Here is a 16,776-nt window from a genome sequence, read left to right as displayed (position 1 = left end):
TGCATAGCAAAACTCGTACAATCAACAGGCAGCCCTGGCTGACCAACCTGACCAAAGAACTGAGACGGGCTACCAGGGTCGCTGAGCGGAGATGGAAGAGATCCCACTCTGCCGAGCACTTCACTGCATACAAGCAGTCCCTCGCCAGCTTCAAGTCCACACTCACTTCCGCAAAACAAACTTTTTTCTCATCTCTCATATCCACTGTCTCACAACCTTAAACAGCTGTTCAACAATTTCAATTCTCTTCTCCGTCCCCCTGCACCTCCTCCCTCCCCCCTTATTTCTGCTGAAGACTTTGCCTCTTTAAACAGAAGATAATAATAAATAATAATCTTTATTTTTATATAGCGCTAACATATTCCGCAGCGCTTTACAGTTTTGCACATATTATCATCACTGTCTCCGATGGAGCTCACAATCTAAATTCCCTATCAGTATGTCTTTAGAATGTGGGAGGAAACCGGAGTGCCCGGAGGAAACCCACGCAAACACGGGGAGAACATACAAACTCGATATGATCAGAGAAAGCTTTGTCCCGCAGCACCCAATGCCCCTCTTAGCTGCTCAACCCTGTTCCTCCAAAACCAGCTTCTCCACCATGACAGAAGATCAGCTCTCCACCCTCCTGTTTAGATTACATCTCCCCACTTGCACGCTTGATTTGCTCCCGTCCCACCTCATCCCTAACCTCACCACAGTCTTCATCCCAACCCTAACACACCTCTTCAACCTCTCACTCACAATTGGTGTCTTCCCTTCATCCTTCAAACATGTCAAGATCACACCCATCCTCAAAAAGCCCTCCCTCAACCCATCCTCTGTGTCTAGCTATCGCCCGATATCTTTTCTCCCTTATCCTTCAAAACTACTGGAACAACATGTCCATCTTGAACTGTCCTCCCACCTCTCCTCCTGCTCCCCCTTTGACCGGTTACAATCTGGCTTCCGACCCCATCACTCAACTGAAACTGACCTAACTAAAGTCACCAACGACCTACTAACCGCCAAGAGCAAGCGACACTACTCCTTTCTGGACCTGTCTTTTGCCTTTGAACTTGTGGACCATTCCCTCCTGCTACAGTTTCTATCATCTCTTGGCATCACAGACTTTGCCCTATCCTGGATCTCACCATATCTAACAGACCAAACTTTCAGTGTCTCCCTCTCCCGCACCACCTCCTCACCTCGCCCCTTGTCTGTCGGTGTCCCTCAAAGCTCAGTTCTGGGAACCCTACTCTTCTCCATCTACACCTTCGGCCTGGGACCGCTCATAGAATCCCACGGTTTGCAGTATCATCTCTAAGCCGATGACACACAGATCTACCTATCCGGGCCTGACCTCACCTCCTTACTCACCAAAATCCCACACTGTGTGTCTGCTATCTCAGCTTTCTTTTCTGCTCGCTTTCTAAAACTGAACATGGACAAAACAGAATTCATCATCTTTCCCCCATCTCACTCTACCCCTCCACCAGACCTATCCATCAATGTCAATGGCTGCTCACTTTCCCCAGTCCCACACGCTCGGTGCCTTGGGGTGATTATCGACTCTGCCCTCTCTTTCAAGCCACATATCCAAGCCCTTAGCTCCTCCTGCCGTCTCAAACTCAAAAATATTTCCCGGATCCGTGCATTCCTCGACAATGAAACCACAAAAACACTAGTGCACGCCCTTATCATCTTTCGCCTTGACTACTGCAACCTCTTACTCTCTGACCTCCCCTCTAGCACTCTGGCACCACTCCAATCCATCCTACACTCTGCTGCCTGACTAATCTACCTGTCTCCCCGCTATTCCCCAGCCTCTCCCCTATGACAAGCCCTTCACTGGCTTCCTATCATTCAGAGACTACAGTTTAAAACCCTTACTATGACATACAAAGTCAACCACAGCCAGTCTCCTCCATACATCTGCGACATGGTCTCCCGGTACTTACCTACACGCAACCTTTGATCCTCACAAGATCTCCTTCTGTATTCTCCTCTTATCTCTTCTTCCCACAACCGCATCCAAGACTTCTCCCGTGCTTCCCCCATACTCTGGAACTCTCTACCCTAACACATCAGACTCTCGCCTACCATAGAAACCTTCATTAAGAACCTGAAGACTCACCTCTTCCGACAAGCCTCCAGTGATCCTCAACCTATTGCACTGCCGCACGACCAGCTCTACCCTCTCCTAATGTATCCTCACCCATCCCCTGCAGACTGTGAGCCCTCGCGGGCAGGGACCTCCCTCCTTCTGTACCTGTTAGTGCCTTGTTTTTTACTCATGTTTATTGTATTTGTCTATATTTGCCCCCTTTTCACATATAAAGCGCCATGGAATAAATTACGCTATAAAAATGTATAATAATAATAGACAGTACTGTGTGCATAGAAATCATGGACCTTAGTACAGTAACTCCGATCTAGTCACCTCTGTAGTGAGACAGCTAGAATGGAGTTGCTGTACAGAGGACGTCCTTATAGACAGTACTGTGTGCACAGAAATCATGAACCTCAGTGCAGTATCTCCGACCTAGTCACCTCTGTAGAGAGACAGAATGGAGCTGCTGTACAGAGGACGTCCTTATAGACAGTACTGTGTGAACAAAAATCATGGACCTCAGTGCAGTATCTCCGATCTACTCACCTCTGTAGTGAGACAGCTAGAATGGAGTTGATGTACAGACGACGTCCTTATAGACAGTACTGTGTGCATAGAAATTATGGACCTTAGTACAGTAACTCTGATCTAGTCATCCCTGTAGTGAGACAGCTAGAATGGAGTTGCGGTAGAGAGGACGTCCTTATAGACAGTACTGTGTGCACAGAAATCATGAACCTCAGTGCAGTATCTCCGACCTAGTCACCTCTGTAGAGAGACAGAATGGAGCTGCTGTACAGAGGACGTCCTTATAGACAGTACTGTGTGAACAAAAATCATGGACCTCAGTGCAGTATCTCCGATCTACTCACCTCTGTAGTGAGACAGCTAGAATGGAGTTGATGTACAGACGACGTCCTTATAGACAGTACTGTGTGCACAGAGATCAGGAACCTCAGTGCAGTAACTCCGATCTACTCACCTCTGTAGTGAGACAGCTAGAATGGAATTGATGTACAGACAACGTCCTTATAGACAGTACTGTGTGCACAGAGATCAGGAACCTCAGTGCAGCATCTCCGATCTAGTCACCTCTGTAGTGAGACAGCTAGAATGGAGCTGCTGTACAGATGACGTCCTTATAGACAGTACTGTGTGCACAGAGATCAGGAAACTCAGTGCAGTGACTCCGATCTACTCACCTCTGTAGTGAGACAGCTAGAATGGAATTGATGTACAGACAACGTCCTTATAGACAGTGCTGTGTGCACAGAGATCAGGAACCTCAGTGCAGCATCTCCGATCTAGTCACCTCTGTAGTGAGACAGCTAGAATGGAGTTGCTGTACAGAGGACGTCCTTATAGAAGGGTGCTGTGTGAACAATAATCATGGACCTCAGTGCAGTATCTCCGACCTACTCACCTCTGTAGTGAGACAGCTAGAATGGAGTTGCTGTAAAAATAAAGCAGGTTTTGTTGCGCTTTTATTGTCTGTTGTGGATGCTGATAAAGTTTAATGCCCCTCAAAAAATACGATGTAACTTCCTAAAGCTTTTAGCACCAAAATTGCTGCACAACCTGATACCTGCATTTTTTTTGCTGCGTTTTTGCATTTACTTATTGCTTTCTATGGGTGAGAAAACGCTGAAAGCAGTGACTGCTGCAGTTTTCCCAATCAGTCAGGAAGAAAAACAATGTGCAGATTTCTGAGATCTCAGAGCTTTTATAAACTGCAGCTTAAAATTTACATTTAAAAAATGCAACTTGTGTGTTATGGTAAATATTTATACTCTTATTATTATTAGACAATTACTTCTCCCTCTATATCTCTGATAATTCTGTATTTAGTATTCGCTATAAGTGTTATTGATAAAAGTAATAACACCGGGCGCTGTCTCTATATAGAGGGGTCTGTGGGGTAAACAATCCTTTGTCTCAGCGTATAGTAATCTAGGTAGAACCAGGGAGAAAGGAATTTGGCAGAATCCATAATTTACGATTTTGTTTTTCCTCCCTCAGGTGATGTGATGTAAGAAGCCATTCCTCCCGCTCTCTCATCTCTGTAATAAAGACTTGTGACCGGGATCTGAGACCAGACAAGGATCGGACACGGACAGATGCGGCTTCTGCTCTGGTCTCTGATGTGATGATAGCTGGTAGATGTCTGACACCTCCTGATCTTCTCCTATAAGTTTCCACACAGGTTTCCTCCTTTGCACACATTCCGCAGATGGTATGGTCCAGGTTTCTCTGTAGCTTCTTGTACTCTGTATAACACGGGGTGCGGCCCCTGAGCTCTTCCACCTGCGCAGCTTCCCACAGACGGCGTCTTATCTGGCTCCGTCCTGCTCGGCCCTTATTCACACTGACGTCACATGGTGATGTCACGGTGACCCCAGCGGACGCCCGGACCCCTGCCCTGACCCCGCACCATCAGGGCTCTGTACACAGACATGCAGCGTTAGTGACTGCAGCGATGATGACTGAAACCTCATATGAGACCCTTCACGTCCACCATAAAAGCTCCCACAGAGGGTCTCCAGCACATGGGGCAGCAAGGTGGCTCAGTGGTTAGCACTGCAGCACTGGGATCCTGGGTTCATATCCCTCCAAGGACGTCTGTAAGGAGTCTGCATGTCCTCCTGTCTGCGCAGGTTTCCTCCCACATTCCAAAGACTGATAGGGAATCAAGATTGTGAGCCGCAATGTGGACAGCGATGATAATGTCTGTAAAGTGCTGCGGAATTAATGGTGCGGTATAAATGAGAAAAATTAAAAAATAACAGAGAACAACAGAAACCTACAACCTGCAGGAAGTGTCTGCTGCACTGAGAGAGGGAGGAGCTGTGGTGACATCATCATGGTCACATGACTGCATCATCTCCACAGGTCCTTCACCTTGTCTCTCCTCAGCCCCGCCCCCTGATCACATGACGGTGACGTCACCACAGGTCCTTCCGCTCTCAGTGCAGCAGCTCCATCCTGGTTGTGTGCAGCTCGTGTTCTCTGGTGTCAGCCAGCAGCAGATTTCCCGCCATTCCGGTGAGATTACAGGAGGGTTTGGTGGAGTTTTGGTGCTTGTGGTAAATCTGTGAGAGGAGAGTGTGGGGTGAGATCAGAGCTGTTCCTGTGGAGGCTCCTGCTCCATGTGACTGCGGCTCCTCAGTGTTGGGGACGGGCAGCATTGTATGGGGGATGTGCAGCGTCTGCTCCTCATCTCACGGCCCCCGCTGGAGGTGTAGTTACCACGGTGACCGTCCTTCACTGGCGGTGTAGTTACCACGGTGACCGTCCTCCTCCTACGAGGCTGATGATGAGCGGTCAGATCGGCGGAGGAGGCCGCGGTGGAGTTTTGTGGCTTTTCCTCCTGATAAATGTTGATATTTGGCAGAATTTAGTGATTGTCGTTCTCTCGTCCCCTGTGATTTCCATCTTCTCCTCCATCATGAAGACGCCGGCAGGACGAGATCCCTCCAGCTGATCCAGTGCTCATCCCTCCTCCTCCTGAATGACCCCGAGGATGGACGAGGACAGGGATGAGACCACCAGAAGATTATTCCGCTTCGCCCTGGAGATCGTCTCCCTGCTGAGCGGAGAGGTAACTCCTCTACATTTCTATCAGCTTTATTGTGTTCTGTGACAAGTCCGACATCGGGAGGAGGAAATCCAGAATAGAGAGAAGGATTCTTTCCTGTAAGAGCAGTGATTGTGTGGAGCTCTCTGCCCGGAGGAGTTGTCATGGGGATTCCCTATAAGAGCTGTAGAGGGGCCGGGATGTCTGTCCGGAGGGGAATAATATTCCCGGTTATGGCCCCAGATTACTGGAGACGGTTATTGATCCCGGGATTTCTACTGATTGTCAGATCTGGAGTCGGGAAGGAATCTTCTCCCTAAGTGTCTCTCTCCATACACAGGATTACACAATAGTGAGGAAGACACCGGGGGACGGTGTGACTCCCATCATCCATCTCCAGGAGTCAGGAGGGCGGAGCCCGGGCCCCATCACAGCGCCTCCCCCGCACTCCCTGCTACATGAGAGGAACAAGAAGATCCTGGAGCTCAGCAACAAGATGATTGAGCTGCTGAGCGGAGAGGTGACTGCTGGGACATTATACAGCACTGGAGGATTCTGGGTGATGAGCGGAGAGGTGACTGCTGGGAGATTATACAGCACTGGAGGATTCTGGGTGATGAGCGGAGAGGTGACTGCTGGGACATTATACAGCACTGGGGGATTCTGGGTGATGAGCGGAGAGGTGACTGCTGGGACATTATACAGGACTGGAGGATTCTGGGTGATGAGCGGAGAGGTGACTGCTGGGACATTATACAGCACTGGAGGATTCTGGGTGATGAGCGGAGAGGTGACTGCTGGGACATTATACAGCACTGGAGGATTCTGGGTGATGAGCGGAGAGGTGACTGCTGGGACATTATACAGCACTGGAGGATTCTGGGTGATGAGCGGAGAGGTGACTGCTGGGACATTATACAGCACTGGAGGATTCTGGGTGATGAGCGGAGAGGTGACTGCTGGGACATTATACAGCACTGGAGGATTCTGGGTGATGAGCGGAGAGGTGACTGCTGGGACATTATACAGGACTGGAGGATTCTGGGTGATGAGCGGAGAGGTGACTGCTGGGACACTATACAGGACTGGAGGATTCTGGGTGATGAGGGGAGAGGTGACTGCTGGGACATTATACAGCACGGAGGATTCTGGGTGATGAGCGGAGAGGTGACTGCTGGGACATTATACAGGATGGCACTGGAGGATTCTGGGTGATGAGCGGAGAGGTGACTGCTGGGACATTATACAGCACTGGAGGATTCTGGGTGATGAGTGGAGAGGTGACTGCTGGGACATTATACAGCACTGGAGGATTCTGGGTGATGACGGTGTGGTTGTTGTCAGGTTCCTATAAGGTGTCAGGACGTCGCTGTCTATCTCTCCATGGAGGAGTGGGAGTATCTAGAAGGACACCAGGATCGGTACCAGGACGTGATGATGGAGGAGCTCCGGCCTCTTACACCACGAGGTGAGAAGCGAGGCTCCTTGTTGGCTCCGGTTGTGATGACGTCTCTCAGGCGTCATCCTATAATAGGATCATTTGTTAGAAAAATTTTCTGCTTTCTGATTGTAGAATTTTTATTTATCGACTTTCAGAAAAGATAACTACACTACTCACAAAAAGTTTGGGATATTTGGCTGTCGGGTGAAATTTTAGGCTGACCCTACATTACACTCTAATCTCTCCAGGTGAATTTAATGTGACGTGTCTAACCTGATTACACACGTCCAACTGTTTAGTGTTTCAGGACTAATCGCACAACTTGCTGTTCTCTAACGAGCTTAATAGCAAAATTCACAAGTGTTGAATCAATGAATCAGCCAATAAATTTCACGGTTCAGCTAGAAATGATATTAAACCATCCTCCGCATCTCGAGACCATGGTGACACCTAACATTTGATCACCAGGACCTCGCCCTTGTGAGGCTTCAAGCAGGATATTTTCAGACATAAGTGGCCACTGAGCCTAGAGAGTCAGAGTCATCAGCGGGGTGGAACAGAGATACGGAGACACTGGAAGAGTCACAGAAAGGCGAGCCTATGGTGGTGGCATTACTGTGTGACAGGTGGGTCTCGTCAGTACAGAGCTGCCCTACACTTTGTGAATGGTACAGTGTCAAGACCAGGACTGTGGTGTCAGTGTCCATTTTGGTGGAGTCACTATTAAATGACTCATCATTAGGGAACAGCTGCTGGAGCCTGGGGTACCTCATATGGAATAGCCTGCAGGTTAGCCACACCTGAATCCCATAGAAAACCTATGGGATCTACTGAGTCGCCGGATAGAGAGTTGTAATATTGTACCCCAGAGCCTCAATGACCTGAGTGCCGCCCTTCAAGAAGAGTGGGATGCCATGCCATAGCAGACAATAACTCCACTTGTGGACCCAGGAGACGTCAATGTGTCCACTATTGTGGGCTTTTGTTTCAATAAATTGTTTGAGATGACATCACTATTGCTGCTTCTACTTAAATTTCCGACTTTCATGATAAAATATCACTGTAGCAAGAACTTTTTAAGTTTTTCATAAATTTCACCTGAAAGCCAAGTATACCTATCTTTTTCTAAGTAACATAGATGAGTTTTCTCCAGACTTGCTCTGGTTTTCTCTACATTTTCTCCGTCTGACAACAGCTTTCATTTCCCTGATTATTTTCTTCTGATCTGTGAGTCGCTGTTTCTCTGCTGTCGTTACGTCTTCATTAGTGATGAGCGAATATACTCGTTACTCGAGATTTCTCTAGCACGCTCGGGGGTCCTCCGAGTATTTGTTAGTGCTCGGAGATTTAGTTTTTCTTGCCGCAGCTGAATGATTTACATCTGTTAGCCAGCATAAGTACATGTGGGGATTCCCTAGCAACCAGGCATCCCCCACATGTACATAAGTGGGATGATGACGCAGGTGTTGGCCCTGCAGGGACATTGGGCAACACAATGCTGATAATAATCAGTGTAAGTCTCCCTTAAAGGATTGTTCAGTAGAATATGTATTATGGGGCTTTTCTGTGGAATCTGACCAGACAATCTCTCCTCGGCTCCCTGTGTACATCAGTAAGCGTCTATGACCCCGGTGCCTGCTCTCTAGTTGTCCTTTCTGCACATTGATAGGCGCTAACCGCTGCGTACCGCTGGCTCCCCACAACACCGTCCTCCCAGGTGCTGTGACTTCATCCAGTAGCCGTACACATGCACTTTTTTCCTGCTTTAAGACAAGACAAACTCAGATCTTTCCGCGCACTTACTGCCTATTTTAGTTTTTATATCGAGGAGGATGTTGCGATTTAGCTCTACTTAAAGAAAAATAAAAATGCAGTAACTCATGTTTTAATAGGAGGATGGGCAGGTTCTCTCCTCTAAAGGTACCTTCACACTGAGCGACTTAACAACGATATCGCTAGCAATCCGTGACGTTGCAGCATCCTGGATAGCGATATCGTTGTGTTTGACACGCAGCAGCGATCAGGATCCTGCTGTGACATCGTTGGTCGGAGCTAGAAGGCCAGCACCTTATTTCGTCGCTGGATCACCCGCTGACATCGCTGGATCGGTGTGTGTGACACCGATCCAGCTATGTCTTCACTGGTAACCAGGGTAAACATCGGGTTAGTAAGCGCAGGGCCGCGCTTAGTAACCCGATGTTTACCCTGGTTACCATTGTAAATGTAAAAAAAAAAACACTACATACTTACATTCCGGTGTCTGTCCCCTCGCCGTCAGCTTCCCGCACTGACTGTGAGCGCCGGCTGGCTGTAAAGCACAGCGGTGACGTCACCGCTCTGCTTTACGGCCGGCCGGAGCTGAGAGAGTGCAGGGAAGCTGAGGCCGGAGGACAGACACCGGAATGTAAGTATGTACTGTTTGTTTTTTTTTTTTACATTTACAATGGTAACCAGGGTAAACATCGGGTTACTAAGCGCGACCCTGCGCTTAGTAACCCGATGTTTACCCTGGTTACCAGGGGACTTTGGCATCGTTGGTCGCTGGATAGCTGTCTGTGTGACAGCTCTCCAGCGACCATACAGTGACGAAACAGCGACGCTGCAGCGATCGGCATCGTTGTCTATATCGCTGCAGCGTCGCTTAATGTGACGGTACCTTTAGAGTGATCCCAGAGGATCGTGTCCAGGAGTGAGGCCTTGTCCTCATGGTGACCTCATGAGCTCTCAGAAAACAATCACTGGTAAATGGTAACCGTCCTTCGCCCAATCTCCATAACTGTGAATTAGGAGAGAACAAACCGATGGATAGAAATGTGGAGCTTTCTCCAGCTCCTCTGTGGTTCCATCCCTGATGGAGACGAAACTTGGAGAAGTTGTGTTTCTTAGTACGGTTCCTCCATCTGACTGACGAGGGTCTTCTCTGCCCTCTCCTCAGGGTCCTCATCCTCCAAGTGCAGAGCAGAGAACATTAGGCTTTGGCTTTTCTGATTGCATATTTCTTATTCCTTCACAGAATTCTCAGTTCCAGGGTAAAATCTCTATTCAGTTAGGAAACATTCTTCCATTACTGAGATTGGAGGTGACGGCGGCTACTGATGAGATTCTGTGTAAGGGGAGGGGCTACAGGCAGAGCTCCTCCCATCTACATAGAATCTGATCAGTAGTGACGGTCATCTCCTATCAGTAATGGGAACGTCTCCTAGCTCCTCCGTGCTCCAGCTCTGCCGCAGGTAACTGACGCACAATCACCTGCAGTCCACGTGATGGAAATGACAATGTGACTCATTAGAAGAGGCCATCTTATACTGCTCCATGATCCGGTTCTCATACTCACTTGCCCATTACAAGCACTTTTAGTGGTGGACAGGGGGAGCATGGGCAGTCTAACCATTCAGCATTAACTATTTCAGTACTTTGTGCTACTGTCAATTGCCAGAACTCGGGGATTTTTACAAGGTGTTTAACTCAATTTTTTGTTTTCCAGCAAGTGACAAGACTTCTTTAAAGAGAGCCTCTAATTAAGATTTACAGTGGCTTAAGTATTCACCCCCTTGTTTTTATTACATATTTTTTTATATTGCAACCTGTGTTTAAATATTTTTGTAATTGGACTTGTGTGTGATGCATCAGCACTAAATGGTCTAAGTTGGTGAAGTGAGAAAAATATAGGCATATATTAAATGTATTGTATTCGATAACAAAATATTGGCATGTTCATATGCATTCACTCTGTTTGACACAAAGTTCCTAAAAATTTCTGCTGCAAGGAATTACCTTCATGAGTCCCATGCTTAGTGCGAGGACATCTACCTGTGTGCGATCTAAGTGTCAAATGTTGGTCACTATATACACTTTACCTTTTCTAAAAGGCCACAGAGGCTGCAACGCCATTAACAAGAGGAACTACTAACCAAACACCATGAAGATCTCCAAACATTCATGGTCAAAATTGTTGAGAAGTCCAAGTCAGGTTTGGGTTATTATAATTTATTATTATAGCTCCATTTATTCCATGGCGCTTTTCATGTGAATAGGGGTATATATAATTAAAACGGGTATAGTAATCTTAAACAATACAAATCACGACTGGTACAGGAGGAGAGAGGACCCTGCCCACGAGGGCTCACAATCTACAAGCGATGTGTGAGGATACAGAAGGAGAGGGAAGAGCTGGGCGTGCAGCGGTTTGGTGGATCTGTGGTTACTGCTGGTTGTAGGCTTGTTGGGAGAGGTGGGTCTTCAGGTTCCTTTTGAAGGTTTCCAGCGAGAGTCTGATATGTTGGAGTAGAGAGCTCCATAGTAGGAGGGATAAAACCTGTATGCAATTATGGGAAGAGGAGATAAGTAGGGAGTAGAGAAGGAGATCATGTGAGGATCGGAGGTTGTGTGCTGGTAAGTACCAGTAGTCTAGGTCACAGATGTATGGAGGAGACAGGTTGTAGATGGCTTTGTATGCCAAAGTTAGTGTTTTGAATTGGAGTCTCTGGGTAATGGGGCCAGTGAAGGGGTTGACAGGAGACGCCGGGAAATAGTGGGGAAACAGGTGGATTAGTCGGGCAGCAGAGTTTAGGATTGATTGGAGGGGTGTGAAAGTGAGAAGGAAGACAACAAAACAGAAGGTTGTAGTAGCGAGGCGGGAGATGATGAGAGCATGGACTAGGGTTTCTGCAGTTTCTTGATTTAAGTAATGTAAGGTTCCGGGAAATATTTTTGAGTTGTAGTTAGCAGGAAGTGAAAAGAGATTGGATATGTGCTATGAATGAATGATCAGAGTCCAGGGTTATCCCAAGGCAGCGAGCTTGTGGGACTGGGGTTAAAATAAAAAATCCCAATCTCTCTTGATCTCCCAGAGCACCATCATAGCTATTATCATCAAATATAAAGAACATGGTACCACAACAAACCTGCCAGAGAGAGGGCCGCCACCAAAACTCTCAGCTTGGGCAAGGAGGGCATTAATCAGAGAGGCAGCAGAGACCAAAGGTAACCCTGAAGGAGCTGCAGAGTTCCCAATCAGAGACTGGAGTATCTGTACATGCAACCACAATAAACCGTACACTCTGTAGAGGTGGCTTTTTTGGAAATATTAGCAGAAAAAAAGCCTTTACTTACAAAATTTGTAAGGCTCGTTTTGAGTTTGGGAAAAGACATGTGGGAGACTCCTCAAATGTAGGAAGGTGCTGTGGTCAGATGAGGCCAAAATTGAACTTTTTGGCCACGTAGGTAATCTATGTCGGGCGCCAAACCAACACAGCTCATCACCCCGAGAACACCATACCCACAGTGAAACATGGTAGCAGCATCATGCTGTGGGGATGTTTATTGGCAGCAGGGACAGCTAAACTGGTCCGAGTTGAAGGGAAAATGAATGGTGCGAAATACAGGGATATTCTTGAGCAAAACCTATTTGGCTGTCAGTGATTTGAGACTGGCATGGAGGGTCACCTTTCAACAAGACAGTGACCCAAAACATACTGCTAAAGAAACACGCGAGTGGTGTAAGGGGAAATGTGTAATTGTTTTTGAGTGGCCGAGTCAAAACTCAGACCTTAATTCAATTGAGAATCTATGGTTATACTTGAAGATCTCTGTTCACCAGATGAAACCATCTAACTTGAAGGAGCTTGAGCAACTTTGTCTTAAGGAATGGGCAAAAAGCCCAGTGGCAAGATGTCGAAAGCTCATAGAAACTTATCCAATGCAACTTGCAGCTGTAATTGCTACAAAATGATGCTCTACAAAGTACTGAATTTAGGGGAGTGAATAGTTATGCACACTGAAGTTTTCAACTATTTTGTCTGTTGTTTTCTTCACAATAAAAAGAAAACCAAATGTGCACAGTTGTAGGCATGTCCTGTACATTAGCTAACCAAACCCTAAATAAAAACAGTGAAATTCCAGGTTGTGAGGTAGCAAAACATGAAAATTACCAAGTGAGGTGAATACTTTTGCAAGCCACTGTACCCTCTCAATGTGCCTTGAGTGGTATTTCAGTCTTCTAAGGTTTCTTATCATGCCCTTAGGCAAACTGGGGACATGATACTGTTATGGTAATTTGGTTTGGATAAATCTATCCCTGTGTGTGCTGCGGCCGTTCCCAATAAGACTCAGTATTTTGAGCGCTCTCAAGAATGACACTGTGCACTGTTGTGACAATAACATTCCACCATTACTGACGGTTTATTGTACATACATGGTTTTATAATTGCATATAGAAAGGAGGTGGTTAGTTAATTACCATATTATCTAGCTCCTCTGTTATTGGTTATCTAAATATATATGGAATATTGTGATTAATGCACATATGAAGGCTGATTAAGCAACTAAAATGTAGCTGTCTGCATCTTTCTGCATCTAGGATAAAGTTGAGACATCTGATCACCATTTAGTACATCTGGTGCTGTTCCGCTTTATGGCTGGAAATCCCCAGTCTGTCTAGCTTTTATCAGTTTATGTCAGCCATTTTAAGCAATTGATTATAGTGTATATATTAGCTGTGGATATATGAGTATACATGAGTATATATAATTATATAGGAGTATATACGCAAGTGAGATCATTAAGGGGGTAAATCCTGATGGTAGGTTCCATTTAAGAACTGTCTATTTGTTGTCTAATCTCTGCCACCCCTGACTTGTGCCAATGTCACCAGTTTATAAGTGTTCTTCACTTTACCCGTCATTGTCTTAATGTTATGGCATGTAGTTGTCTTCCTTTTTACTTTCACTGATGAGGGTCTTCATTGTGAGCTCCATAAAATAAATTTTAGAAATCCCTTTTGTGTTGTAGAAAAAAATTCACATCCAATCTATCTTTCATCCTTATAGGAAATCTTTGTGAGAATAACTGTTTATTACTAAATTGTAAAAAAGAGGATATCAGGAAGCACTCTAATGGAGAAAAATTCATTACCCTTCATGGACCTCCTGGACTTCACAGTGCTTCACTTTCTTATAATTCTCCTAATCATGAGGATCCCTCTCCTGAGCAATCTCGTATTGTTACCACAATTCCAGGTGACAAAGTGGATACAAGATTTCAGTGTGACAAGCAACTTACTAAAAGCTCAGAATTTTTAGCACAAAGAAAGCACAATGGAGAGAAATCATACTCTTGTTCGGAATGTGGGAAATGTTTTACAATTAAATCAAAATTTGCTATACATGAGAGAATTCACACAGGAGAAAAGCCATTTTCATGTTTGGACTGTGGGAAGGCTTTCAAAGATAAAGGGAGTCTTATTAGACATCAGAGAATTCACACAGGAGAGAATCCTTATTCATGTTCAGAATGTGGGAAATGTTTTAGAAATAAATCTAGTCTTGCTACACATGAGAAACTTCACACTGGAGAGAAGCCTTATTCATGTTCACTATGTGGGAAATGTTTTATACAAAAAGCTAATTTTGTTTTACATCAGAGAAGTCACACAGGAGACAGGCCATATTCATGTCCAGAATGTGTAAAGTCCTTCACAGATAAAGGGAGTCTTATTAAACATCAGAGAATTCATACAGGAGAGAAGCCATTTTCATGTTCAGAATGTGAGAAATGTTTCGAAAATAAATCCGATCTTGATATACATCAAAGAATTCACACAGGGGAGAAACCATTTTCATGTTTCCAATGTGGAAGGTGCTTTTCTAATAAATCACAACTTTGTAAACATCAGAGAATCCACACAGGAGAAAAGCCATATTCATGTTCACAATGTGGGAAGTTCTTTACAGTTAAAGGGAATCTTATTAGACATCAGAGAATTCATACAGGTGAGAATCCATATTCATGTTCAGAATGTGGGATATGTTTTAGAAATAAGTCACATCTTGTTAGACATCAAAGAATTCACACCGGGGAGAAACCATTTTCATGTTTACAATGTGGAAAATGCTTTACAGATAACTCACAACTTCGTAAACATCAGAGAATTCACACAGGAGAGAAGCCGTATTTATGTTCACAATGTGAGAAATGCTTTATAGATAAATCAAGTCTTGTGAGACATGAGAGAATTCACACAGGAGAGAAGCCATATGCGTGTCCAGAATGTGGCAAATCTTTTATATATAAATCAAGTCTTGTTGCACATGAGAGAATTCATACTGGAGCGACGCGTTATTCATGTTCATTATGTGGGAAATGTTTTGTAAATAAATCAAATCTTGCTATACATGAGAGAATTCATTCACGAAAGAAACTGTAATTATGTTCACTGTGTTTTATAACATTTAATAAACAGTGCTTAGCATAAATGCGTAGTGTACTTTGATAAGTAAAATTTGAATTAATGTTACTGAACACCAGAACAATTTCCAAAATTTTGCTAACACAAAGTTTCATAGAACATTTTTTAACCAATAACAATATGGATGTAAGGTTATTAATATACTTTAACTTTAATTACAAAATCTTCAGTTTTACCCAACTTAGATGTAAAAATGAGTACACCTAACATCAAAAACTATTACACTTAGTATTTTCTGTGGCTTCCATGATTTTTAAGTACAGCACCAAGTCTGCTACGCACGTACTGTGACATTAAGCAACATCTATCTTTTTTCAAGATCAAGGTCTTTTGGAACCTGGATGCTGGATGGAGAGTGATGACAACTTGTCTCTTCAGAATTCACCATTGGTGGTTGGTTGGGTTAAGTTCAGAAGACACTTGGCCACTGAATCACTTTCACCCTGTTCTGCAGAAATGCAACATTGGTCTTAGATGTGTGTTTTGGATCATTGTCATATTGGAAAGTGCTGGTCTACCAAGAGTACGGAGTGATGGATGCACCTTTTCTTGATAGAGCATTGTATCTGTGAATTCATGATTGTGAAGGAAATATATAATCAATAAGGGAAAAGCATAACAGCAGTAGAGTTACATTTAAGGTACCTTCACACTCAGCAACTTTGCAACGAGGACGACAATGATCCGTGACGTTGCAGCGTCCTGGATAGCGATCTCGTTGTGTTTGACACGCAGCAGCGATCTGGATCCCGCTGGGATATGGCTGGTCGGAGATAGAAGTCCAGAACTTTATTTTGTCGCTGATCACCCGCTGTCATCGCTGGATCGGCTTGTGTGACGCCGATCCAGCGACGTGTTCACTTGTAACCAGGGTAAATATCGGGTTACTAAGCACAGGGCCGTGCTTAGTAACCCGATATTTACCCTGGTTACCATTTTAAAAGTAAAAAAAAACAGTACATACTCACATTCTGATGTCTGTCACGCCCCCCGGCGTCCACAGGGTTAAAACTGCTTTCGGCAGGAGCGCTGCTAATGCTGCGCTGCTGCCGAGAGCTTCCTGCACTGACTGTGTCAGCGCCGGCCGTAAAGCAGAGCACAGCGGTGACGTCACCGCTGTTACTGCCGGCGCTGACACATTCAGTGCAGGGAAGCTCTCGGCAGCGCGGCATTAGCAGCGCTCCTGCCGAAAGCAGTTTTAACCCTATGGACGCCGGCGGGGGACGTGACAGACATCAGAATGTGAGTATGTAGTGTTTTGTTGTTTTTTTTTACTTTTACAATGGTAACCAGGGTAAATATCGGGTTACTAAGCGCGGCCCTGCACTTGGTAACCCGATGTTTACCCTGGTTACCCGGGTGCTGCAGGGGGACTTCGGCATCGTTGAAGACAGTTTCAACGATGCCGAAGTCGTTCCCCTGAT

General features: G+C 45.4%; 2 protein-coding genes across 3 annotated transcripts in view; both read left to right on the top strand.

Annotated features, from left to right (window-relative positions):
- LOC143793496 (uncharacterized) overlaps positions 1–16,776 on the top strand; it is a 606,170-nt gene that overhangs the window by 396,370 nt on the left and 193,024 nt on the right. The window lies entirely within an intron of this gene.
- LOC143793555 (uncharacterized) lies at positions 5,005–15,359 on the top strand. Its single transcript, XM_077280625.1, has 5 exons — positions 5,005–5,134; positions 5,544–5,690; positions 6,007–6,186; positions 7,011–7,134; positions 13,935–15,359. Exons 2-5 carry the CDS (start codon positions 5,601–5,603, stop codon positions 15,308–15,310), a joined length of 1,770 nt encoding a protein of 589 aa, XP_077136740.1. The 5' UTR covers positions 5,005–5,134; positions 5,544–5,600; the 3' UTR covers positions 15,311–15,359.

This window comes from Ranitomeya variabilis, chromosome 1 (genome assembly GCF_051348905.1).
Source record: "Ranitomeya variabilis isolate aRanVar5 chromosome 1, aRanVar5.hap1, whole genome shotgun sequence".
In the NCBI taxonomy this organism is placed as follows: domain Eukaryota; kingdom Metazoa; phylum Chordata; class Amphibia; order Anura; family Dendrobatidae; genus Ranitomeya; species Ranitomeya variabilis.
Note: the sequence above shows the minus strand (reverse complement) of the source record. Positions and strands in the feature narration are given on the sequence as shown.

Coding starts and splice junctions, on each gene's coding strand:
- LOC143793555 (XM_077280625.1), top strand. CDS start 5,601: ATGACCCCGAGGATGGACGAGGACAGGGATGAGACCACCAGAAGATTA. Junction 5,691..6,006: donor TCTCCCTGCTGAGCGGAGAG/GTAACTCCTCTA, acceptor CTCCATACACAG/GATTACACAATAGTGAGGAA. Junction 6,187..7,010: donor TTGAGCTGCTGAGCGGAGAG/GTGACTGCTGGG, acceptor GGTTGTTGTCAG/GTTCCTATAAGGTGTCAGGA.